Genomic DNA, 26,637 nt, shown 5'->3' on the forward strand with positions numbered 1-26,637 from the left:
CAAAGTCAAGTACTGTACAATGGAACCAGAACAGAATAAGCATCAGCAAGGTCAAGTGGTATGATAAGCATATACAGCGGGGAAAATAAGTATTGAACATGTCAACGTTTTTCTCAGTAAATATATTTCTGCAACAATAAGACTGCAAAGGTCTTGAGAGAGCTATTTGCTTTTCCCCATCATGAGATGCTTTTTGTGTGATACGATGGTCATGAGAAAACTTTTTATAGGCCATCAATTAGGACTAAACCAGCTGATATTAATTTGCACAAGATTGCTTTCAGACAGATTTAAGTTGGTTTATATTTGGCTTTCCATGCCTTTTTGAAACTCTTTTTCTACCTGTGTTCAATACTTATTCCCTGTGTTATTCCACTTTATTACAAAGGAACTTGAATTTATGGACTTATTTGCTGTGAGTTCTTTATATGTGTGAAATACTTGGGTTGTTACCAACATCTGGTGTAAATTTCATGTCAATAGCCCCATTAGAAATATATTTACAAAGGAGGAAGGAGGGGAAAACAAATAAATAAAAAGGCATGCGAAATATAGACAGTTGTAAAAAATCTATAGAAACTATTACCCATGCCAAAATAACGAAATTATATTAATACTTATAACTTAAGAAACCATAATGCCAACCTATATTTTTGTAAAATGTACTGTCAGTAAAGAAATCAGTAAAGCAATACTGAAGATCAAAAAAAAAAAAAAAAGTAATATACTCAGAAAAACGTTGACCGAGTGAAGGCCAACTGATACCTGTGCAATCATTTTCAATGTGGGGAGTGAAAGGAAGGACTCAGAGTATGGATGATTAAAGGCTGGTTAAGATAAAGGACAATTTAAAGACTGATAGTGGCACTATATTCTGATATAGTGGTAGGTGGTGGAGCTTTTGGTCTTATAGGAAGACTACTTCCCCATTGGAGTTGGGGTTTACTCTCTGTATTGCAACTATATATGGGCTGTAACTCCCTCTGCTGTTAATTATTCTCTACACCTCCCCTTCCCTTCATTTTCTTGTTCTCATCCAGCAGAGCAAATACTTTCTTTGGAATTAAATGCCACACATCATTCACCAATGATCAAATCTAATCCATTTTATTGCATGTCCTGACCTCCCACAGATGGAGAGATAGGGTGCTTTTAATAAAGAATAATCATTAAAGTACAACGAATTTAATTTACTAAGTAAATAACGTTAATGTATTTATGATGGAGTAGAATTATTCAAGAATCCTTTCTGGAGTTGCTATGTTCTGTTTTGATATATCTTGAATGCTGTCACAATGCTGAACTACGGGCCCATTTACTTAGTTCGAGTGAAGGAATAGAGGAACAAAAGTTTGAATTTTGAATGGTCGAATATGGCTACTTCGACCTTCAACTACGACCTTCGAATCGAATGATTCGAACTAAAAATCGTTCGACTATTCGACCATTCGATAGTCGAAGTACTGTCTCTTTAAAAAATTCTTCAACCCCCTAGTTCGCCACCTAAAACCTACGGAGGCCAATGTTAGCCTATGGGGAAGGTCCCCATAGGCTTCCTAACAATTTCCTGATTGAAGAAATATCCTTTGATCGATGGATTAAAATCCTTCGAATCGTTAGATTCGAAGGATTTAATCGTTCGATCGAAAGATAATTCCTTCGATCGTTCGATCATAGGAATAGCGCAAAATCCTTCGACTTCGATATTCAAAGTCGAAGGATTTTACTTCGACGGTCGAATATCGAGGGTTAATTAACCCTCGGTATTCGAGCCTAGGTAAATGTGTCCCATGTGTCTTTTGTAATGAATTGAGTAACTGATACATGTATTTCTTTGACACTTCTAAAATAGTTTAAACAATGTGTTAAAGTTGGGTAGTGTATCTCCAGATTGGAAATCCTGAAAGTAAATTCTCTTCTCCAAGGGTGGGAGACATTGGTCAGTATGAACAGACATATTCACACCTCCCTACAACTACTTCTGTCATCCAGTTGGTTGGTCCTTGAACAAATACAATTTGGTCATCCACAAGCTATGAACTAATTTAGACATTTTGAGTATGTTATAGAATGGTCCATTCTCAACAACTTTTCAACTGGTCATTTTTTAATTATTTGCCCTCATTTTCTGCCTTTTATTCAGAATGCAATTAAAATGTTGTGTAGTTGTTGAGGAATCTGACGGAACTCCGAAAAACTCTAATACAAAACTGCGCCAGGTAAAAGCTGTCAAGGTCCCACAGAAGTCAATGAGAGCTGACCATATTGGACCATTTTAAATCAATTTGAACTTTTAGAGGTTTTTAGATTTTTTTCCTCTAATAATTGTCTAGAAAACTTTTAGAAATCTTTTTGTATTTTTAGCACTTATTTTTTCCCATTATTACTTTTTATATTCAGATATTTTGATAACATTCATGGCATTTGTGGTTTTAGAGAAATCGTATTTAATCGAGGTTTCTAAAACCTCTAAAACCACTACAATTTGACCTCTAATAAATAGGCCTCCACAAATACAGCATTCTATAACATACTAAAAGTTAACTTAAAGGTGAATTACTCAATGCAGTATAAAAAAATAAAAAGAGAGTGGTCGTTTTAGATTTTATGTAATGTCTATATGTTATTCTATTATAAATCATGCACTACTATTTATTAGAATGCCTGTACAGCAGAACCTCTATTTTACTTTTTATGGGACTAGCAGTGTCGGACAGGCCCACTGGGATAACAGGAAAACTACCGGTGAGCCCGTCAGTGGGCCTCTAACTATTTGGCCTATTTCATGGTCATTCCCTATTTTCTTTATGAGAACAAAGAGGCTTAATAATGGATTATAGTATAGTATGTAGAGAAAAGAGACAAGGAGAATAAAGAAGTCGTTTGGAAAGTGGGCCCTCAGCATAAGGTTTTCTGATGGGCCCCTGGCATCCCAGTCCGACACTGAGGACTAGAAAAATCAGTGAAAATGTAAAATCAGGGAAATGAATTATATATTGGTAGGACCATTAAAAAAAATTGTGTGAAATGAGGGGAAATCAGGAGATGTAAAATTGAGATTTTACTGTATTTCATAACAACACAATAATATTATGAATGCTTACTATTGAATTTTGTGTGATAAACCCCTTATTTTTTTAGTGTAAAACTTAAATTTCTGCATTTTTTGGGGGGTTTTAACCTAAAGCTTTCACCTCCCGCATTTCTAATTCTGCTTTAAAATGATTTAGGAAAAATTAACAAACAGTACACTTTTTGCCAAAAAAACGATTGAAATCTACCAATTTTTGTATGTTATCTCCAATATCAGAATTAAAGAACAGCAGTAAAAAAGTTGAGAAAGTTTCTATAATTAAGACACAGTGTGTATCTTACATCTGATAAGCTTTAGACTTTTACACCATACTGGGTAGTTCCCTTGGCAACCTGAAATATGTTATTTCTGTGCTATGTCCTTGTCGCAGATTCTACCATGAACTGAATGAGAAGAGTGGAAAACTACAGAAGTCTGTCTGCACCAGAAGGAATCCCTTGAAATAGTGTGAACAGTCTGTCCTATATTGTGAGCATTGTCAGTAGCCCATGAAGAAGTGCTTATCCTCAAGAAATGTGAGCTATTTTATCCATTCTAAAGACATTTGGCAATTTATATTTTATAGCACACATTCAGCTGACTGAATGTTTCAAGCAGGAAGGGTCTAAATTGCTCCTAGATGGATATTTGAAAGCATGATGGAAAAACCTGTGGAGGGGTATTAGCCATGTCTCGTAGACAGTTATTGGAGTTGAAAGGACTTGATAATCAACTTCAAATATTTACTGTAAATAACTTCTAGCTCTTATTTTCTTAAAGGGATACTATCATGGGAAAAAACATTTTTTTCAAAACGCATCAGTTCATAGTGTGCTCCAGCCGAATTCTGCACTGAAATCCATTTGTCAAAATGACAAACAGATTTTTTTGTATTTAATTTTAAAATCTGACATGGGGCTAGATATATTGTCAGTTTCCCAGCTGTCCCCAGTCATGTGACTTGTGCTCTGATAAACTTCAGTCACTCTTTACTGCTGTACTGCAAGGAGTCATATCACCCCCCTCTCTCACCCCCCCCCAGCAGCCTAACAACAGAACAATGGGAAGGTAATCAGATAGCAGCTTCCTAACACAAGATAACAGCTTCCTGGTGATATAAGAACAGCACTTAATTGTAAAATCCAAGTCCCACTGCCACACATTTAGTTACATTCATTAGGAGAAACAACATCCTACCAGAAAGCAGTTCATCCTAAAGTGCTGACTCTTTCTGAAAGCACATGACCAGGCAAAATGACCTGAGAAGGCGCCTACACACCAATATTACAAATGAAAAAAATACCCTTGCTGGTTCAGGAATTACATTTTATATGGTAGAGTGAATTATTTGTAGTGTAAACAGTTTAGTTTAGAAATAAAAAAAAACCCATTAAAATCATGACAGAATCCCTTTAAAGGGATTACAAACTATCTACAGTATCAGTGATTAGAAGTCCATCTTGGAGCTCACCCTCACATTCATTTGTATTCAAGTGAGACTGCCATGTTTTTTGCAGCTTTCTGCATCTTTTCTGTAGCTGTAGCTGAAACCTATCTTTTAACTACTAGGGATGGCCATGAATCTTAGGTAAAGATCAGTTAATGAATAGAATTCCTGAAAATTAACTTTATTAAAATGACCTTCATTATATTAAAATTAGGTACTTTTATAAACCCTGTAAAACCTCTTACATTTATCTGGAGCAGATCTCTTCTTCATGTATTGTATTTTCAATAGTACAGCATGTCATCAGAAACTTTAAAGGAACCGATTGGTTAACAAAATGCTAGTTCAAATAATACTTAAAATCAAATTAAGGTCTAATGTCTTACCTCATACTCCTGATGTCCCAGCCTCGAATAGCGGTATCATTAGCAGTTGCAACTTGGGTACAGTTGTGATGAGGACTCCATTTGCCAGAGGTAAATCTCATCTGCCCTTTGCCTTCTAGTGTCACAGAACTTGAGAGCTGTTCATTATAATCAAAACACATATATACATATATGGTTAAAAGATCAAGCAACTATAGTTATAGCTATAATCATTAGAGTTATACATATTTTAAATCGTGAAGAAGTGAAGATTTTATACTTATCTTGGACTCCACCACCCTCAGTATAAGAAGTGATAGAGCATTCTAGCCTTGTCTAACCCAGGTACCTTATTGCCTTTGCAACATTTCAGTTCTTTGAAAAGCACCTTACATGCCTGCTTGGCAAACACACCTAGGGGCACATTAACTAAGGGTCGAATATCGAGGGTTATTTAACCCTCGAATTCGACCCTCAAGTTAAAATACTTTGACTACGAATATCGAAGTCGAAGGATTTACCGCAAATCCTACGAACGATCAAAGGAAAAATCGTTTGATCGAACGATGAAATCCTTCGAATCGAACGATTAGAAGGATTTTAATCCATTGATCGAAGGATTTTTTTTCGATCAAAAAAACCTTAGCAAAGTAATGGGGAAGGTCCCCATAGGCTAACATTGTACCTCAGTAGGTTTAAACTACCGAAGTATGTAGTCGAAGTTTTTTTTAAAGAGACAGTACTTCGACTATTGAATGGTCGAATAGTCGACCGATTTTTAGTTCGAATCGAAGTCGAAGTTGTAGTCGAAGGTCGTAGTAGCCTATTCGATGGTCAAAGTACCCAAAAAAAAACTTAGAAATTTTTTTACTTTGAATCCTTCAGTCGAGCTTAGTAAATGTGCCCCCTAGCTATAATGAGCATATTATAAACAATGCTAGCTTTATTAAAACCACAAAAGATTATACCAAAAGAGAAGGGGCTACAGGCACCAGAAAAATAAAAAAACAAAACAGAAAGCAGTCAACAGAGCTAAAAAAGAACAAGGGAGACATGATGGAAAAGGGGCAAAAACAAAAAACTTAGTGGGGGTCATTTATAAAGTTGTGCATATTTATTCGCAAATGGTTGTATTGCCTATCCTAGTTCCTAAAGGCTAAAATATTGCACTGCTGTGCCCATCTTTCTGTTTTGTTTTTTTTTTGCACATGGCTTGCAAATTAATGCGTGAGTGTGGCCACTGTGCAAAATTGTTGTGCGAGAAAATAGCGTTTTACTTATATTCACAATTTGAGAAACTATTAGAATTTCTTAGAAATTCAGTGCGTGTAAATAAATATTCCCAATTTGCAATTTTTGCAATATTTAAAAAGCTCTTATGGAGATTCACAGTGTCTGTGTTCGCAATTCTGTCTGCCTTTATAAATATAACTTTTCCATTCTGCCCTGCCAAATGATTAAAATGATTGCAAGCCCCTTGGCACCACGGGTATAGAATGGCTTCCTTTTGTGGAGCAAATGGTCAGAAAAATGGTGCTTCCAATTATTCACAATATAATGCATCTGCATATCCCAGTGATAACTGCAGAACATGGTGGAGCCTCCATCAGTGGAGAAATGTCAATGGTGGGGTGGTCCTCATTTTTCAGGTTTGAAGTGCATCTTCGGTCCTACATATGCCTCATGTGAGCATTGACAGGCTGATGTAAGAGAAACCAGTAGCAGAAACATCACCACACTTTGTAGTCAAAGAATCTCATAAGCTCTATATTCACACTCTTATCTAAAGGCTTAATGGTTAAACTAGATTGACTTTGGAGTTCTCTCAGAGCTCAGTGCTCTAATTTTGTCAGATCATAAAGGAAACCTTTGTTAAAAGGAAAACCTTTCAAGTTCATTGCTCACTAGCTGTGCAAAACTTCCTAGTATTGAGGGGGGAAAAAGGAGAGATAAGGCAGAAAGGAAGAGTTTAATTTTCAATCAGTAAATTCAATATGAAGAAGTGCAACATCTTTAATCAAAGCCCTGTGAGCAATGTTCACCTATACAGAACATATCACATGAAGAATAAAACAGAGAACATTTTACACATTAACATATCTACCACCCTTTGACCTAAAGAAGACGTTCATCTTAAAACTAACTTCATCGGGCAGATTCATGAATGATCAAACTTGGAAACCCAAAATACCAGCAAGTCAATGTTTTCCAATTTCTTCTTTCCAACTTTGCTGATTGTCAGGATCACCAGAATGTGTTCAATGACTTTGAGCAGTTGAACACAGTCATTTTCTAGGGGGTTTATTAGAAGCCTTACTACAGACAACAGTTCATTTACAAATTTAAAACTTGTGGTATAAAAACAAAGAATAGTTGCAAGCCATCATACACTAAATATCACTGTCTTTATCAATAAAAGTCCCTTTAAGTATACGCATCCCCTTTAACAGAGGAAGGGGACTATACCAGTTTCATGCAAAAAGGGCAACGTCTAGGCAGAACTTGGTTATTCCAAAGTGGGTTGGGGTACGGCAAAGAAGATGTTTTTAACGAGCCACTATATTATCTTTCATGAAGAATCTGTATAGGTACTAGCTTTGTTGATGGCTAATGTCACTATTTTCCTTGTGTAATTAGGACCTGTTCCGCGTTCCACAACCCAACCCAGTAATTGGGTGCTTCTGGCTTCTAGACCTCCTTTTCTGGCTTCTTTTAACAGCATTAGAATAATACAAACAAGGCCTGTGGGATTAGATAGGGGATCAGATGGGATGAGGTCAGCTAGTCAAAGAGACAATGGAATAAATTGAGTTCAACAGCAACAAGTGGACCGGCAGATCACTTTCCTATAGGTCAAATCAACTGGACATGTATTTTTCCTGAAGACGTTCAAAATTCAAAACTGAGAAAGCCAGTTGGATGACTGGTGAAACGTCTTAAAAAAAAACACAAGAAGTCCCGTTGAAGTGACTTATTTCTACAGACATACCATGACCTGCATGAATGAGAATCTTCACAAACAGTTTCCTATAGATTTGAAGCTTCATTTCCAGCTCCTTTCCCCACTAGAGACTCTTAACGTTTCTAAAGAGTTGTACCTAGAGAAAACATGTTCTCTATCCTATGGTGGAGGTGATACTGTGATCATTTATTACCCAATATGTTAACACCAATGCCTTATTAATAAAGTTGAAAATTCACAAGGGTTTATATTTCATTAGTTTCTTTTAAAAATAGCAGCATTACAAATGCTTCACTTACCCATAGAATAATGTATTCACACAAATCTCCATTCATTGGAGGCCATTCCTTGCTAAGGGGTCCATTTATGAACTAATATTTACTTTCTATCTATCTAATTTCTATGTTTTCCACAAATCTCTAAGAATTAGTAAAGACCACAAAAACCTCAATGCTACAATTCACCAAGTTAAAGTTGTCGAGGGGCTATAGAAGTCACCTTTCAGAGGTTTTAGGATTTTTCCCTAGGTATCATCCGAAAAACTAAAATTTGTAGAGGTTTTAGTGGTATTCAGATTTTTAGCGCATTGTTCAGCGATTTTCTAATAAATTCCATGACATTTGTGGTTTTAGAATTTGTGAGTTTAGTCATGGTTTCAAAAACCTCTAAAACCACTAAAATCCAACCTTTAATAACTAGGCATTCAAGGGTCTCAGGTAGGAGGTGAGCAGGGAAGGGCTCTAACTTAGGGGCATTTTTACTAAAGGGTGAAAGCTAAAATTTGGGCTATTTCACCAAAAATTAAGATTCCACTCAACTTTAACAACTTACTAAAAGGAGACTAGAACAAGTTTTGTAGAATTATTTAGCAGTGGCGAAAAGTCTCTTTGCATTGGCATAAATTCACATCTCTTCTCATGGTAAAGTTTCTCCAGTAAATATTCTACAATTTAGAAGAGCAGTACAAATTTTTGCCTTGATAAATTTCTCCAGGTTCAAGCTGGAGAACCACCACTACAGAGACAGAGCAGCCATCTCATTATCTTCATCACCCCCCAAATGGCTCATTTTCTATATACATCATCTAGAAATTCTCTAGAATGTTCCCCACTACAATAGTATGAGGAAATGTAATGGCAAATTATTATAGAAAATTTATGCAAGGATAAAATTCACCACATTTCTCTTGAAAAAAAAAATACTTAAAGCATGAGATGTGTAGTGAAAATACACCTGGCAAATTGAGGTGAACTTTGGTGATGTTAGGAGAAAATTCACACTTCAGTAAATGTGTCCTTAGAGACACATTTATCAATATTATGATTTTAGCGTTTTTTAGGGATGCACCGAATCCAGGATCCAGTTGAGGATTCTCCCTTTTTCAGCAAGATTTGGCTGAATATGTGTGCCTGGCTGAACTGAATCCAAATCCTAAATTGCATTTGTAAATTAGGGGCAGGTAGGGATTTCATGTGACTTTTCATCACAAAGGAAGAATTTTTCCTTTTGTTTCCTGCCCCTAATTTGCATATGCGAATTAGGATTCGGATTTGGTTCAGTATTCGGCCAAATCTTTCACAAAGTATTCAGGGATTTGGCTGAATCCCAAATAGTGGATTCGGTGCATCCCTTGTGGTTTTAGAAACCATGAAAAAATTTATTTTCTCTAAAAACACGAATGCCAAGTCATTTATTAAAACGTCCTAATATAAAATGCATGAACGAATACAAATGTGAAACTAATTCGAATACTAATAACAAAATTTCAATAGCCTCAATTTTTTTTTTTTTTTCATTAAATAAATGATGAAATTATCCACAATTTTAGCCCTAGAAATACGATTCAGGAAAATGAACAAAACACGAACATTAGCCGGCTACACCTGCAAAAGACGTTCCCTTAGCTGCCCTGTGTGATATCATAAATATGAATACACATATATATGTTTCAGAGGTAGGGTAATATATGATGATAGAAAGCCATTTCCTTTAGAATACACTTTGATTTACTGACTAGTCCTCAGGAAGACATTCTGTCATGTCTAGCATTCATGTCACTCACAGTGCGTAAAAGTATCTGCGTGTGTGTATGTATATGCACGAGGGAGAAGGTGAAAAAGAAAAGAGGAAAGAGCGTGTCCAACTGAATTTTGAACACAAATCTCCTATGGCAGATAAGCCATGCATTCATTGATCTTGCCAGCACTACCCGGGAAGTGCTTTCCCAACGATGAACTATTCCTGAGCAATTTCAGCAATCTTCTGGGCATGAATATGCTTTCCTTCAAAAATCCGACACGCATATCGGCATGTTCAAACTCTTTCTCCTGAACACACAGTTCCAGCCAGAACATTTCTACACGGAACACTGCTGATTTGCAGACTGCCATTAATAATACAAAGCAGCGTTGCAACCTGCCATTAGGAAGAAGGATTGCCACGGCGCATCAAGTAAATTGACATAATGTGGCATTACTTTAAATGGATTTAGCTTTCAGAGCATTCATGGTGCCTTAATTAGATGCTACCCACTCTGACTTTGCACGCCTTCTTCATTACTAGGCGTCTGGGCTGGAAATGTGGCAGGTAGATGATAGGCTAGAGATCTGATAGGCTAGAGATCTGAACAGTCTCACATAAGACACAATGGAGATGGTGTGCAAGCCAAGGACACTCTCTTTAGGGTCATAAAGGATAGGATCGGTTCAGAATTTATTTCACAAGTTAGGAAATTTTTAGTTTTTACATCTGTTTTTCTTTGAGGAGCCTCAACACTGCTGTCATAATAGCAAGATAAAAAGGTGTTCGGCACTTGGTACAGTATCTCTGCATGTCAGCAGTTATTATAACAAATTCCCCACGCATGCAATGAATTACTAATCATGATGCAGTGTGACTTACGGTACATTTTTGAGTGACTTACACAATTTCATACTGAATTCAGTAAAGCAGTAATCTTTAGACTGTGTCTCTCTTTAGGACAAGGGGCAAGTATTACCTCTGAAAATCTAAGCGATTCAGTCACAGGAAAAAAAACATATTTTTTTTTAATAGTGCTGCTCAGGAATAATTTTGCACTGAAATATGTTTTTCAAAAGGGCAAACATATTTTTATATTTTAAATAATTTTGACATTTGACATGGGGCTAGATATGTTGACCGTTTCCCAAGTGCCCTTAGTCATGTGACTTGTGCCCTTAGCCATGAGCTCTGATGAACTTCAGTTACTCTTTAGTGCTGTAATGCAAGTTGGAGAGATATCACCCCCCTCCATTTCCCCTCCAGCAGCCGATCAACAGTAGGTAACCAAATAACAGCTCACTGACACCAGATAACAGCTCCGTGGTGGATATGAGAATAGCGCTCAATATTAAAAATCCATGTCCCACTTCAACTCCACTTACATTGAGTAGGATAAACAATAGCTTATCTAAAATCAGTTCCATTGTGAAGTGCTGGTTCTTTCTGAAAGCACAGGATTAGATGCAATGACTTGAGATGGCTGCCTACACACCAACATTAAAGCTAAAAAATACACTTGTTGGTTCAAGAATAACTTTTAATATAGTAGATTGAATTATTTGTAATGTAAATGTACAGTGTAGTTTAGAAATAAAAACAACACCATAACAATCACGACAAAATGCTCTCTTTGCACCCAGGGCTGCTTGGTCCTTCTTGTCTCGGGTTCCATAGTGAGTGAATTTGCAATTATTGATGCAGGGGAACCCTGGAGCTTCCACCACCTCTGTGCCAGGTGGTAGCTCCTGGGTTCCCTCAGCACTCTTTGTCAATAGACACACAGCATTTAAATTTACAAAATGAGGTGAACAAGTCACTCTTGGGTCCAAAACCAGAAGTTAAACCAACCCTACTTGGAAAGCTTTCAGTGCAAGTGTGTCCAATTTACAGCACAAACACAATTATGTTCATTTTGGCACATTGGCTGCATCAAGCACAATGCTCCCTTATGACCACTTTAATTCTGGAAAAAATGCTGCAGGAGTGTAGGATCTATTAGCCAGTAGCTCCAGTTGGAGAAGTGGATTTATGATTCATGACAAATGAGGGAATGCAATGATGGAGACTCACAAAGGGAAGCACCAAACAGGGATAGCATGGTAAAAGCATGGGTCCATTTTTTGCATAGAGAAATATAAATAATTAAATAATCAGATGTGTTCTTACCGTGGACTTTGTAGAACTTTCTTGTAAATCCCAGATCATAAGATAATTGTCAGCCAGGGAAAGCAATTTTTTTCCATCACCCAGGGGCTCCCAAGCAACACTGCAAAATAGAAGCCAAATGTAAAGAACAATTGCATGAAGATATTTCATGGTGGGATATTCAATAGAACAAAAACGATGCTGACCTCATAAGAATTATAGGGTTGGACTTTAGTAAAATGACATTATGTGATTTTCCCATTGCACATACTATAAGAAAAAATACAGATAGAAATATTTTTCATGAAAAGCCTTTACTTATATGAATTATTTCCAAAGATGTAGAAGGAAACTAATGAAGCTCTTGTGAAAATGTCATCAAGATAGTAACATGTCACTCTCTCTATTTCAAATGCATTTTAATGACTCTTCATACTCCCAAAAGAAACAATGGGACCAGAAATGAGCAGGTAAAATAATGTTATTGATACCTTTGTTCAGGGCCGGATTTATAAACTGTGCAACCATAGGCCACCCGACCCGCTCCCTCCCTTGCAGCTGACCCGCTCCTGACCTGCTCCCCCATACAAGACCTGCTCCGCTCGCACAGCCCCACTGCTCACCTTTACAGCTCCATGTTTGCCGGCACTGGGGACTGGGTGGGAGATTTAAACAACTGTCAAAATCTGCCGCCCAGTCCCCAGTTCAGCTCTCTGCTGGCCTAGACCAGGGACTTTGTGGCCAGCCCATAAATCCAGGCCTGCCTTGGTTACGGTGAAAACATGGCAAATTTTCAGCCAGATATCGGTCAGACAGGCCTGTCCGAGGGCCCTATACACGGGCAGACTGCCGACTTGTCTGATTATTGTATGGCTACCTTTAGGGCCAAATATATTAAATATATTGAACTCACATAATAACAATAAAACACAATTTAAAAATGTCCTGCGTTTTTTATTGTTGCAGAGAAAATCTGCTAAATGTTCAAAATCGTTTTCCATCTTGATTTATAGCAGTGATTATGCCAAAAGGGAATCGAGACACTGCTGAATTACCACCACTCAATAACTTCTGACAACAATTAACAAATGTTCCTCTGCATATTTATAGTGTGATCTAGAATTAAAAAGAATCTGTGAGAACTATGTGTGTTTTATACTCTGCAAAAATATATGGTATTATCTTTCTAGAAGCATTTTAGAGCAGAGTTTCTCAAATCGGAGGCTTTCTAGATGTTATTAAAACTCCCAGCATCCTTCCAACCAAAAGCAACTGGATTAGGGGGAGCTTGGAGCTGTAATGGGCATCAGGCTTACATCCCGTGTCTAGGAAATGACAACTAAATTTCAAGTAACTAGAAATATCTATCTATCTCATCTGTATATCTATCTATTATCTATCTATCTATCTATATATCTCTCTCTCTTTATCTATCTAACTATAATCCCATTAATTAAACCATAGAATTCTTAATGAATCAGATGAAAATTGAGCATAGGACTGGCCAGATATGGGATGACTTTGATGTAGTTGGCCATCTTAAATATATTGCAATATGTGGACAAACAATCCCTGTTTTGTTTAAAGGGTAAGGCATTTTTCAGTAGCAGTATGCACAAAATGTCTCTGTCTTAAATATATTGATAATGGGTTGAGTGCAGAGGAATCTTGTATTTGTCTAACTATAATCCCATATACAATAATCTCTCATTTTTTGAAATAAGTAATTTTAGGAGATTATGAATCTGCAAAATGAATGATTGGCAGTGGTGTAACTATAGAGAAAGCAGACCCCGCATTTGCAGGGGGGCCCGGGGAACAGGGGGGCCAGGAGTCTGCTTCTCTATAGCTAATAAGAATACCCCCTCCTCTCCACCCGCTCTCTTACTGACAATGAAGGTGATGCAATTCAGGTGGGAAGTGGGCAGACCTGGGGTGGTAAGTGGGCGGAAGTTGGGTGGAAGGATGGGGATCAGAGTGCACCATGCCCCCTCTAAAGGTTTTTTTGCAGGGGGGCTCAGTACACTCTAGTTACACAACTGATGATTGCTGTCTGAATTTTAGGACCTACTTAAAGGGCATGTAAAGGCAAAAAAATAAAATCCCATTTTTACTTTCTTTAATGAAAAAGAAAATATACTTTAATTAAAACATTTGTACTGTTTTTATAAGAAACCTGAAATTAACCCTTCATTTACTAGGAATTGTCAGAGCCCCCGCCTTACTTCGCAGCCATGCAGAACTCAAGCAGCTTTGTTTATGACGATCCCTAAGCAGCCCAGACCACACTGAGCATGTGCACAGTCTCAGTCTTGCAAAGATGTTTAACAAAGTTACAAGATGGTGACCCCCTGTAACCAACTTTGAAAGCATAAATTATTTGTTTGATTAGGCGTGTGGTGCAGTAAGTTCAGGTTTATATTTAGTATACAAAATACAGCATTTCTAGCCTTATTGTATTTTAGACTTTACATGCCCTTTAAGGAAAACAATTACTATCCATCTTTTCTACATTATAAATATTGCAAAAGAAACAAGCAATGTCCCAAACGCTGCCTGCCTGGATTGCTGGATATGAATGAAAATAGTGGTCTATATACGCAATATAATTTTTCTGAAACAAATTTATTTACCCTGAATATCAAGTTGCATCTAGTCAAGTCACAGGCTGCTTTTATTGCCTTTAGTTGTAGTAGCAAAGCAGAGCACTGTTACATGCTGTAGCTATCGAGACAATGTTTTTATCCAATTATGGCTCCTGCAAAAAAGCCTTCATATTATTGTTATTTAACCCTTTTTGATGTCTGGGCCTTCATTCTCCCATGTCAGGTACTGCCAGTAAACATGTGGTGGGATAGATCAAAGGGCAACCTGGAAACATAGAATCTACAGCCATGTCTACACAATAATACTTTCATGCAGGAGTCCTACATTCTACAGCAAGTGGTAGTGAAGGGCTTAATAGAAAATTCTGAGGATATTTTTACTCTGATTATTACTTGTGTTTAAAATGCATTTTGCCTATTGATTTCATTAAAAAGAAAACCCTTACATATTGCACCAAACTATACAGAAAACAGAAAAATGGAAGACTGCTTTTAGATCCCTAGCGCTTTTAGACTCTTTGTATACAAATAATTTTTATTTGCTATAGCAGATGCTTAAAACCTTATGTGCAGTTCACCTGCAATACATTAAAGCCCAGGAATCATACTTTTTCAATAAACTTTTGCTTCTGTAGATTTCAATAGGATTCAAGGCCATAAAAAAAATTGCTCTAAATGTACTTTTTCATTTGTGTCGATCTTTTGTTTCAGGTTTGATGGTAGTGTCAATGGAGAGAGGGATAATGGATTAAGTGGCATCAAAAAAAGCAGCTTCCAGCTACAGTAGGTCTTCTCTGTGGCCTTGACTGTGTTTATGACACTGGTTAGATCACTGGTTTTTAAAACTGTTTTCAGTTTAAGTCTCAGGTTAAGGTCTCAGGTTAAGGTCCAATTATTGGAAATTTGAAAATTCACCAGAAATCTCATTCGCAGGGACATTGCCAATTTACTAACAGGCGTGGACGACAATTCGCTAGCAAAAGAGACAAACGTTACTCCACAAATTCAGTAAAGTGCGAATTTAACGAAACCTTACCTTTTTCGCCAAGAGTATTCTTCACCACCTTAGACCAGGGCGAACTGATAAGATATGGCTACATCCTTGTCACAAGATCTACGAAAACAATTCCCTTGTCTCAGCTGGCTAAACACTACCATAGATAATATTTAAATTCAACCAAAATGTGTTTATATACATAACCAATTTCCTCTCTTGTACCCATTTGAATGCCTGTTTTCCCCTGCAAAATACTGGACTAGCACAAGGTAACTAGCTGAAGAGGAGGAGTTTTAGAATGCATTTATAAAAGGAAACTAAATAAGCTTTTTCATGTTACAACTCACTGGTGGACAGAATAAATTAGGTGGAAGTGAATTGACTTTTTCGGTAGTAAATTCCCTTTAAACGAAAGTCCAACAGAGCGAAGCAGATCTGTTTAGTTCACATGCAAGCCTTAACACCTCACTGAATTTCTTTAAAGAATGAAGGCAGCGTTGCACTTGTTCTAAATCCATAGGATTTAGCTGACCAATGAAAAGATTACTTAATGAGATGGGGCACTGCAGCCTTTAATCCTTTCCTGAAGCGGCAATGTCTCTTGACTTGGACTAAATTATTAAAGGCAACTTTCTGTCCGTAAGAAAAAAAAAAAGATTGAAAATCAGGGTCAGGGTGTTGTCCATGAAAGACTTTTTTGTTACAATATGCAAAGCTCTGAATCAATGGCAATTAACAAAAAGGATTAAGATAATGAAGTATCTCTGATCCCACTTTGTCCCTTTGGTACTTGTAGGCAGTCTAAAGCTATGGGTCAATTTAGTGGTTTGAGTCCCTATTTGAGGTCCAAAATGAATTCAGGGTTCCTTAGCTCAAAACAAGGTTACAGATTGCACATCAGTCAGCCATGGTCAACATCTATGACCGAAAATATGTGGTCACCAGAAATCTGAGATGACCATTTATAAGATTTATAGGGCATTTTCTCATATTCCTGCCCTAAGATCACTGCTTTTTGACCCCTAGGGGTGAGAGGCTACAATCTGGTAGCCACTGGGTTAACAGAACTATCTAGAACTGTGATCAGCAGGAGTTTAATATATATTTAATTTTTGGTTTTTTTTGCATGAATAGTGACATTAAAGGCACCTTTACTTTACACTTGATCCTACCTCCAGGATCCTTCAGAGCATTTGATCAAATTATAAGTCACAGTTAAACCACTTATATATCTATAAAAGAACTTCTCCTTATCTGTAAATCTAAGACACATCCAGCAGCTGGGGCTGGGATAGGTTGAAATACAGAGCTCATTACCTCCCAGGATGACATAGTACATTTTTACAGCATATTTGCTGGTCTTGTCTAGCACATATCTGTAGAGGCCCTCTCCTATTCATCTTTAATTATATGTTTCAAGCCAGAGCTTGGCTGCCAAAATAAATGAGTCCCTAGCAACCAGGTAGCAGATGAAATTCCTAATTGGAAAGCTGCAGCCAAAAAAAAGTAAAAAGAAAAGAATTAAAATATTACATGAAAAGCTAATTTCAAGGTCAACAACCACTCTGCAATATCTGTGCTCTGTATCTCGTATTCTTACTATTATTAAGAGCTGTCAAATCTATTTTGAACCATATAAATAGTATTTCTACAGCATTTCTTGCCTTCTGTTTGGGTCTTTAGGCTTCCCGGCAGAATGTTCATGTTAAGATTGAATACATCCATCTTGCTGGTTGTCCTCTTCCACTTTTCGCTTCAACTCTTTAGAACATAGCTGTCTTTTCCATGGACAGGGCCTTCTCATAATATGTCCAAAGTAGCACAATTCCATTCTAGTAATGTCTGCTTTAAATGGAAAGTCAGGTTTCATTTAGTCAAGGATCCATTTATTTTCCTTGCCGTCCACGGTATACTCAGAAGTATTCCGCCATTGTTTAAAGGCATCAATGCTCTTCTTGTCTTGCTTCTTTATTGTTCTTCCACATTGATAAAGAGTCACATAACAAAACATAACCTGGCCATGGTCAGCTTTGTTTTTAGAGATAAATCAGTTTATTTGAATTTAATGTCTTCATCTTATATCCTAGTGCCAGTGAGCTCTCTGATTGCTGCATGTAAACGCATTTATAAAAAGTGGTGCATTTATGAAATGACATACTTCTCATTTAAATTATCTCTGTAAATATATATATATATCATGAAATGATTATATTTTCTTAAAATATAATGTATTATTGTATCAAATGACTCCAATAACATTGAAAGATGGAATCACATTTCTTTATGATGGTTGAAATAAAATTATATCGGGACATATTGATTGTGTAGATAATTATATTACAACTGGTACCCCTATATAAGGAACATTCCAAGATTAGGAGGGTTGAGGTAGTGCTTCTATATATGGAGCAGATTCCACTATACTAAAGCACTTTCAAATAGAAGTATTCAAGAATTTAATAGAACTGTATAGGGCAGCCATGTTAAAAAGCAGGCACGTCTTTCTGCTCAGGATCTAAAGGTGGCCATAGATGTTAAGATTTTTTAAAGATAATTTTGTTATCGTTGGACCAAGCTTATCTTTTAAATGTACAATTTGTCCATGAACAAAAACGACTATTTTAAGACATATAGTCTAGTTGAAGCTAGAAAAACTGTGGGCAGTTGCCTGCTGGACCCTGCAAACAATTGGACAATGGATAGATCTCATTGTGAACAATGAAAATCTTCTGACCTATCTGATCAATTTCCTGACTGATGTCTGGCGAAAAATCACGGTGGTTTGGTGCCAACTAACCGCACGATAATTTGACGGATTTTTTTGGATGGCCATAAAATTGGTTGTTAGTCTGTAATAAGATATCATCGTTCTTTGTGTTTTTCACCTTATACTATGTACAAAATGGTCTTTAGCCTGGCTGCTGAGACCTTTTCCACCTCTGCATTTTGAAAGTCAGAAAACCACTTCATCTAATCTGACTGGGCACATGAAAAGTAAATCACTTGGTGTGGATCAGTGTTCCTTGTCAGGAAGCCTGACAAAGAAATATGGGGCCTGTGGGTCCTGATATTAAAAGGGAGAGACATCTCTGCCTTGGATGTGAGAAGGAAAGACAGCTTTGCCTTGGAGGTGAAAATTAGACAGGTATTGCCTAAGTGTGAGAGGAAGAGACAATGCTCTATGTGGAGGTTGCCAGAGAGCAGTGTGGAGCTCAGTTCTGGGTGGTTCAGGATAAGATGTCCTAAGAGAGTGGTGAGCTGAAAGCTGAACTTTATAAAGAGTAAAAGGACTGTAAGTCCAAGTTACATAAAGTTATACTACACTACAAAACTGATTAGTGCTCTACCCACGTGGTACTGTTCTTGGTTTATAAAGACTGCAAGCCCTGGGCCTACTGTGAGGTCAGATACATAAACTTGTATGTGTTTTGCTGTATGAAAAGAACTTGTATTTCTGTTATTTAATACATGTAAATAAAACAAAGACATAGTCCAATGTGGTCTTTACCTGGTGTACCTGTCTCTTGTCTATGAAAAGTCTAGAAATATATTACCCAGGACTCTCTAAAATGCAACATTTCCATTTCTAGCAGTATCCTACTTAAATGTTTTCTACCAATTTGCTCTTTTTTCTAAAATACAAAGGCAGTATCAAAATTGTTCTGCCGGGTTCCTTTTTTTTTTTTTTAATGTTTGAAGGTTTTTAAGAATGGAAAGATCCATTGTCTGGAAACCCCTAGGTCCCTGGCATTCTGTATAATAGAGGCCATACCTGTAATAAAGATGAAATATGAGAGAGATAATGGACCAGTTAGCACAAGGTAGAAAAAGGGCAACATTAAAAACTATAGCTGTCGTGGGCCAACACTGCACAATTTGCTACAAAGAAACAGTGAGAATGGTGCAGCGGGGAGATGCTTCTATATGTGGATGTCTCCCAGCACAATATCAAGGCAATTAATAAAAAGTATGTAATTTTGTGGGTAATGTCAATAAAAAAAATAAGGGGGAATTTGTGGCTTCTCCCGCACAATCTTGCTGGATGGAACATTCCCCATTTTTCTCTCTGCTAGTTTATTGTCATCTTTTCAGTTGCCTATGAAGGATTTAAGGCAACCTGGGCACATTTCTCCTTTAATGCACTGCAGCAGGAAGGCACTCTTGTGGAAAGACAAGAGCACCCTGGATGGCTAATTCTCTTTGACTGATTTATAATTTGCAAGAGATGATGTGACCTTTAAAACCCGCCAGGCTGTTCTCAGTGCTGCTGTTTTCTCCTGAAAATGCTGCTGCTGCTGTTCCCGGGATCTCCACTGAGTGCTTTCGTTCTCTAATTTATCTTCCTGCAAAGGATTTTAGTGCCTGCTGTCTCTCTGAGTCTTGCTGTGCTTAGCCTGTGCGTGTGAGCATGGCGCCGCTTCATCTTATTTCTGTCCTTATCCTCAGCTGCACCGAGCTTCACAGCCAGAAACACAGCCCTGATGTACTGGCTCATTTTGCTTGGGTACTGCAGGCACATTATAGATGTGATATTTCACAGACCTAAATAGGTCACCACAAATGATGGCTGCCCAACCAGCCCTGTTGTGCCTCGAGGGGCGGCTTTGCACATAACACTGTGGGCTTGTTACACACAAGGAGAGAGAACTAGAACAATTTATTCCTCAGCTCACACCATGTACATTAGCCCACCTATCTCTGGGCCCGAAAAACAAACACTATACCTTACTAATAATCTTTATAGCGCTCACATATTATGCATCAATCTCTTCCCCCCTGGAGCTTACAATCTAATTTTCTTCCCACAATCACACACATATGCTCATATGCTAGGGTCAGTTTTATCATAGGGACAAAAGGCACTGATACAGTGGATAAAGAACCGAAAGTGGCTGAATACTCTGATTTAAAGGGATACTGAAATGAAATGAAACAGTTTTTTAATATATCATAACATTGTGGGGCAGATTCACTAAGGGTCGAATTTCGAAGTTAAAAATACTTCGAAATTCGACTCTCGAATTGAAATCCTTCGACTTCGAATATCGAAGTCGAAGGATTTAGCGCTAAACGTTCGTTCGAACGATTCGAAGGATTTTAATCCAACGATCGAAGGAAAATCCTTCGATCAAAAAAAGTTTAGCAAGCCTATGGGGACCTTCCCCATAGGCTAACATTGACTTCGGTAGGTTTTATCTGCCGAAGTAGGGGGTCGAAGTTTTTTTTAAAGGGAAAGTACTTTGACTATCGAATGGTCGAATATTCGAACGATTTTTCGTTCGATTCGTTCGATTTCGTTCATATTCGAACGAATTTAACCAATTCGATGGTCGAAGTACCCAAAAAATACTTCGAAATTCGAATTTTTTTCTTTCGAATCCTTCACTCGAGCTTAGTGAATCGGCCCCACTGTGTATACATCAACTTTATAATTTTGCTCTAAAAATACAGTCTGATGTCTGATCCCTCATGTTCCTCTACAGGGGCTGCCATATTTGTGCTGCAATAGTCTAGAAATTCAGGCCCAGAGGGCACAGCCAGGTGTTTGGTATCTGGTGCTTTCCAGATAAGGGATTCTTACCATTATCTGGATTTCCATACATTAAGGAGCAGTTTTATCAAAATGTGAGATTAGAGCTCACCACAGGAAAAACCCACCCACCCAATTTCTATTCACTCCTATGGGATTCTTAGAAGTGTATTTATCGAATGGTGAACTCAAACTTTCACCCACTGATAAATACAATTCTAGGAATCCCATAGGAGTGAATAGAAAGTAGAAAATAATTAAACATTAAATAATCCAAATAGGATTGTTTTTGCCTTCAATAAATATTAATTATAACTTAGTTAGGATCCAGTTTTCTGCATACGAGATCTTTCAGCAATTAAGCCTACTGATAAACTGAAGTTTGAAAAAATTAAATGTTAAATATACATTTGTTTTGCCTTAACATGGATTAAAGATATTTTAGGATTAAAGTACTGTTTTATTATTTTAGTGAAAAAAAAGGAAATATGTTTTTAAAATGTTGAATTATTTGATTAAAATTGAGTCTATGGGAAATGTCCTTGCCGTAATTTGGAGCTTTCTGGATAACAGATTTCTGGATAATGGACCCAAACCTGTGTATGAATTACACATTTTCTGTGATTTAAAAGTTATTTGTACATGCTATTTATAGCAGTATCTGCTGGCTGTTTACAATCTCTGCACTGTTGGTTCTGATCTTTGAAACAATATAGCAGAAGCCAGTTGATTAGCAGACCTGGAGAAGGACTGAAGTCTATAACAGTCTATGAAGAACAACAGGCGGTAAAAACTCAGCCCATACCCGGCCCTAACCCACGTGCCCCCGATCTGCACCCGACTTCCTCCTTCCTTTTATAGACTCACCCCAACACGTAGGTCTATAAAACAAGAAATACTTTCCAAAAAAAACGTTGCAGAAAAAAAATCGAGCGTCAATTCCAATCTAGCAACTTTTTTTTTTTTAGACTTAACGCTCCAAAAACCAGTGCAGTCAGGCCGAAACTTTTGAGAACCATAAAGGCATAAAACAAATTAAAGGGATCATCTGCCATTGACTTTTACATGATTTTGACATGTGTTAGCTGGAATATTTTCAGAATCAAATTGTTTGCAGCTTTGGGTATAATAAATCTCGAATAAAATTAGTTTTTTCCCCTTTAAAGCTCGACCAGAAAAACTAGAGTTTTAGTAAATAACCCCCTAAGTCTGTGTTTGTTGGAAAACAAAAATCAACCTTCTTACAGTTCTGCACTGTACACTTGAAACTGTTTTCCAAAGTCACCCAACAAAACACATATCGGTAGGTGTCTTGACAACAGAAGTAAGAAGCGTAAGGCTTTACACTTCATTTGTGAGGAACAGCTTGCATTTTGGGCTATAGACATTACAAAAAAAAAAGACAGATCGCATGCAGATTAAATTTACACAGACAAATAGTTTCTTAACACTTTAGGATCTGCAGCAATGTACCACATTTTGCCATGCATCGCACACTACTGACACAAAAATGTATTTTACCAAACTGGTAATAGGTGAAAAATTGGAAGTGCCCACTGTCGTGCCATAAACAGTCCAGTAGAAGAAATTCATAAGGAAATCTGCACCACGGGTTAATAAACATAAGCTTTCTTATCCTTTGTATGTCTACGGAAGTTTTTAATAGCCGTTAAAGCCCAGACTCTGTACCCAGATGCATCAATTATCACCTTTTATTTTACAGCTCCTCTTCTCCACCAGTAATTTGCCTAGCTGCTTCCCAGTGGGTCCTTACATTTGCCTAAAGTACTTTTCTTCCTCAGCATGTTTAACCATATTATTAGACTGGAAAAGCTTATATAGTTGAAAATAGGGTTGCCATCTGTCTGGTTTTGACCCGGACAGCCCGGTATCTTGAAGGGCTGCACGGGTCATAACTACCTGACGGGTTTTCCAAATAAAGAAAACCGGGCAGGATTCCCTTGATTGATACGGCGATTGGCCAATGGCCGATCACAGTGTCATAGCCCTGCCCCGATATCACAACCATGCCCATCTACCCGCCCCTGATGTCAAATCCAATTAGATTCGAATTTTTTTCAGGATGTCCCCCATAGGCTAAAACACCAATTCGGCAGGTTTAAGGTGACGAATAGTCAAATTCGAATTCTGAAAGGGTCAGTACATGATAAACTTCAAAATTTGAATTTTAACTATTCCCTAGATGAATTTCACTTAAATGGGGACTCCGGCTTCCAAATCAAAATTTGATAAAGAAGCCCACACAACACAGAAACCCCTAATATACCCATCACAGTTACCCGTTTCTTCAAAAAGTATGAATAAATGCTATTTTCTATGCTGGAATCCAGCTGTTTAACAGTTCTTCTCTTTCTGCATCATTTAAAATCCTGGTAGGGAAGGAGGGACTAAAACTGATTTTACAAATTGTAACAACTACCCCACAGATTACAGACAGCATGCAGGAACTACATAACCCACAATGCATTGCACTGTGATGTTCATTTCATTATTGAAATCATGTGTGCATGGAATTGTGGGAATTGGAGGATGCTGACTGAGGACAGATGGCGGTTGATACAAAGTAACAGTAGTCAGCCAGCTCAGAAAAGTAGTCAGAGAGATCAGCAGGAGAGCAGGGGGGCTAGGCTTAGGGAACTGTCAGAAACCATTAAAAATCATGAAAATTCTGCATATTTTTAAAATTATGTAAATTACAAAGTTGCTTGCAATTATGTTTACTTTTGAAAAAGCTCAAGTTATGTTTTTGTGGAGTTCCCCTATAAAAAACTCAAAAATTAGAAATTCGAATTTCGCATACGGCGGAAATAAGGTAAGTGAATGCATTGTCGGATGGTGTCGCAGCATTGATCTGACACGACATGCTGCGTCTGCATCTGACAGTCGTGCCGCGTTGGATCAACGCTGCAACTTCATCCGACATTTCCATTACTTACACTTATTTCCGTCACATGCGATTTGACGCCGGCGCTTTGTTGCAGCATGTCGGATCGCGCCGACAATGTCCATGTAGTCCTACCCTTAGGGTGCGATTTGGAGAAAGTGCTCCGAAGATACACTTGAAGCCCAGTGATAATTCAATTAGGATAAGCTTTGTGGTGCAAACAAATTCTTTGTTGTCCTAGATATTCTTGTGAGCCCTGAAAAAAGGTGGGACCTTCAATGAGAAGTCAACCATCCACTGACACATATACAATAAATACTGAGTACATTGAATTTCAAAATTCCAGAGTGGCCTATAATCTTTCCTCTGTAAGACAGTCTGATTATCTCTGACTTACATTGTACAACCAGTTGGAGTGTGATGTACAAACATAATATGCATGTAAATATTGGTTACACACAATCCTTTGTCTATTGAGTCCATCAGAATATGGCAGGAGATGTAAGTACAGTTGGGCTGGCAGGCAGATTAGAGTTGGATTTTTAAAAAGCGAATATTGTCCCCCCCCCCATTCCATGTGTCAGTATCAATTTAATAGCCAGAAACACAAACACGAAATGAAACTACTGAAGAGCTCAGTAGCAGGAGAATATTCATTTGGATATAAAATAAAAACAAGAAGCTGGCCTGTTGTTTCCCTCTAATTAACTGGGAATTAATATTTTATTTGTATTATTCACAGCGGCATTTTTTCCTAGCCGTCTTTGTATTGTCAGGCTTTCCAAGACTGAAGTGTAACTCAAGGAATTGAGTCTCTTTAGGCAAGAGAGGGGGGAAGTATCTTAGCACTAGATAAATGTACCTACTGTAGCTCTGTCACTGGAAAGGGGCCAACAATCCATGGCAAAGCAGCATTTTTACTCTATTTCCATAATGAAGGAAGAGGGTAAGAGCAATAAAGTTTGGCTCCACAGGCTGCCATCCTTGGGTTTTTGAATGGTTAAATGTTTAAAAAATGCATTTTTAGGTTGAGAGCAATTTTTTGAAAGCCACAAATAGTTAAAGGGGAACTATCGTGAAAATGGAAGTTTAATATAAGCTTCAGCATACTGAAATAAGAAGTATTCTTAATATCATCAAATAAAAATGATGTACTGTTTCTGAAATAATCAAGTTCATGTTCACTATCCCTCTCTTAGCATCTGTTTCACTTGATTCTCTCTTCATGCAGGAGTTGGGTGTCAGATAATCATTCACAGTTAGATCCAATATATCTTCTTTTGCCTAGAAGATGTATTAGAACTCACTCTATTACAATCACCAGACATCATGTCTCTCTACATGCAGAATTTGTGCAAAAGGCAGTTATTTTGTCAGATTTTGTTTGTACTGGAATCAGTTATTTGAGTGAGCTCTAATACATCTGCTAGAAAAGGAAGCCCCCAATAAGATATATTGGATCTAACGGTCAATCAATATCTGACACCCAACTCCTGCCTGAAGAGAGAATGTAGAGTAATAGATGCTGAGAGAGGGATAATGAACATAAACTTGATTATTTCAGAAATGATGCAGAATATTTAATTGATTGTATTTACAAAGTTTCTTATTTCAGTGTGATGACTCTTATATTAAATTTTAATTTTCACCATAATTCCTCTCTATCGAGAAAATGAAAATTTAAGATAAGCTTCAGCATATTGAAATAAGAAGTTTTCTAAATATACTCAATTAAAAATTCTGTACTGTTTCTAAAATAATCAAGTTCATCTTCACTATTCCTCTCTTAGCATCTGTTTCTCTTGATTCTCTCTTCATTCAGGAATTGTGTCACATATTCATTGACAGTTAGATCCAATTTATCTTCTTTTGCACTAGAAGATGTATTAGAGCTCACTCTATTAAAATCACCAGACATCATGTCTCTCTACATGCAGAATTTGTGCAAAAGGAAGTTATTTAAAAAATTAAAAGTCATATTGTGTTTGTACTGGAATCAGTTACTTGAGTGAGCTCTAATTTTTCTGCTAGGAAAGGAAGCCCCCCTATAAGATATATTGGATCTAACTGTCAATGAATATCTGACAACCAACTCCTGCCTGAAGAGAGAATGAAGAGAAATAGATGAGGGATAGTAAACATAAACTTGATTATTTCAGAAACAATGCAGAATATTTAATTGATTGTTTTTACAAAGTTTCTTATTTCAGTATGATGACTCTCATATTAAATTTAAATTTTCGCCATAGTTCCTCTTTAGGTGACATTGATCTCAGTGTGGTTATTCCTCGCTGAAAAGTTCAAAAAGCAATAGAGGATAAAATAGATTTTCCATGATTCTCCAATAAAGAAGCAATCTTTTTTTCATATCATTAACACATACTGACTGACTGCACCGTGATACGTCCAATACTTTCATTTTAAGCACATTCTTTCCCCATAGCGCTTAACTGATATTACCACCTTAGAAAAGTTAGGAGCTTAAAAACCTTCACTCTGAGTTTGACGTCTCATTTGTGCTTTTTCCTCCTTTTCTAGTGAAATCCTCAGCAAGCCGTCTCCCCACTCTGTTTCACCTGATGATA

At 37.3% G+C, this 26,637-nt stretch overlaps 1 protein-coding gene across 2 annotated transcripts in view; it reads right to left on the bottom strand.

Moving 5' to 3' along the window:
- eipr1.S (EARP complex and GARP complex interacting protein 1 S homeolog) overlaps positions 1 to 26,637 on the bottom strand; it is a 90,926-nt gene that overhangs the window by 19,864 nt on the left and 44,425 nt on the right. For both annotated transcript variants that reach the window (XM_018264589.2, NM_001096397.1), the window contains 2 exon segments: positions 12,036 to 12,135; positions 4,907 to 5,043 (listed from right to left, as the gene is read on the bottom strand). In XM_018264589.2, the coding sequence (XP_018120078.1) occupies positions 4,907 to 5,043; positions 12,036 to 12,135 (237 nt within the window).

This window comes from Xenopus laevis, chromosome 5S (assembly GCF_017654675.1).
Source record: "Xenopus laevis strain J_2021 chromosome 5S, Xenopus_laevis_v10.1, whole genome shotgun sequence".
Classification (NCBI taxonomy): Eukaryota; Metazoa; Chordata; class Amphibia; order Anura; family Pipidae; genus Xenopus; species Xenopus laevis.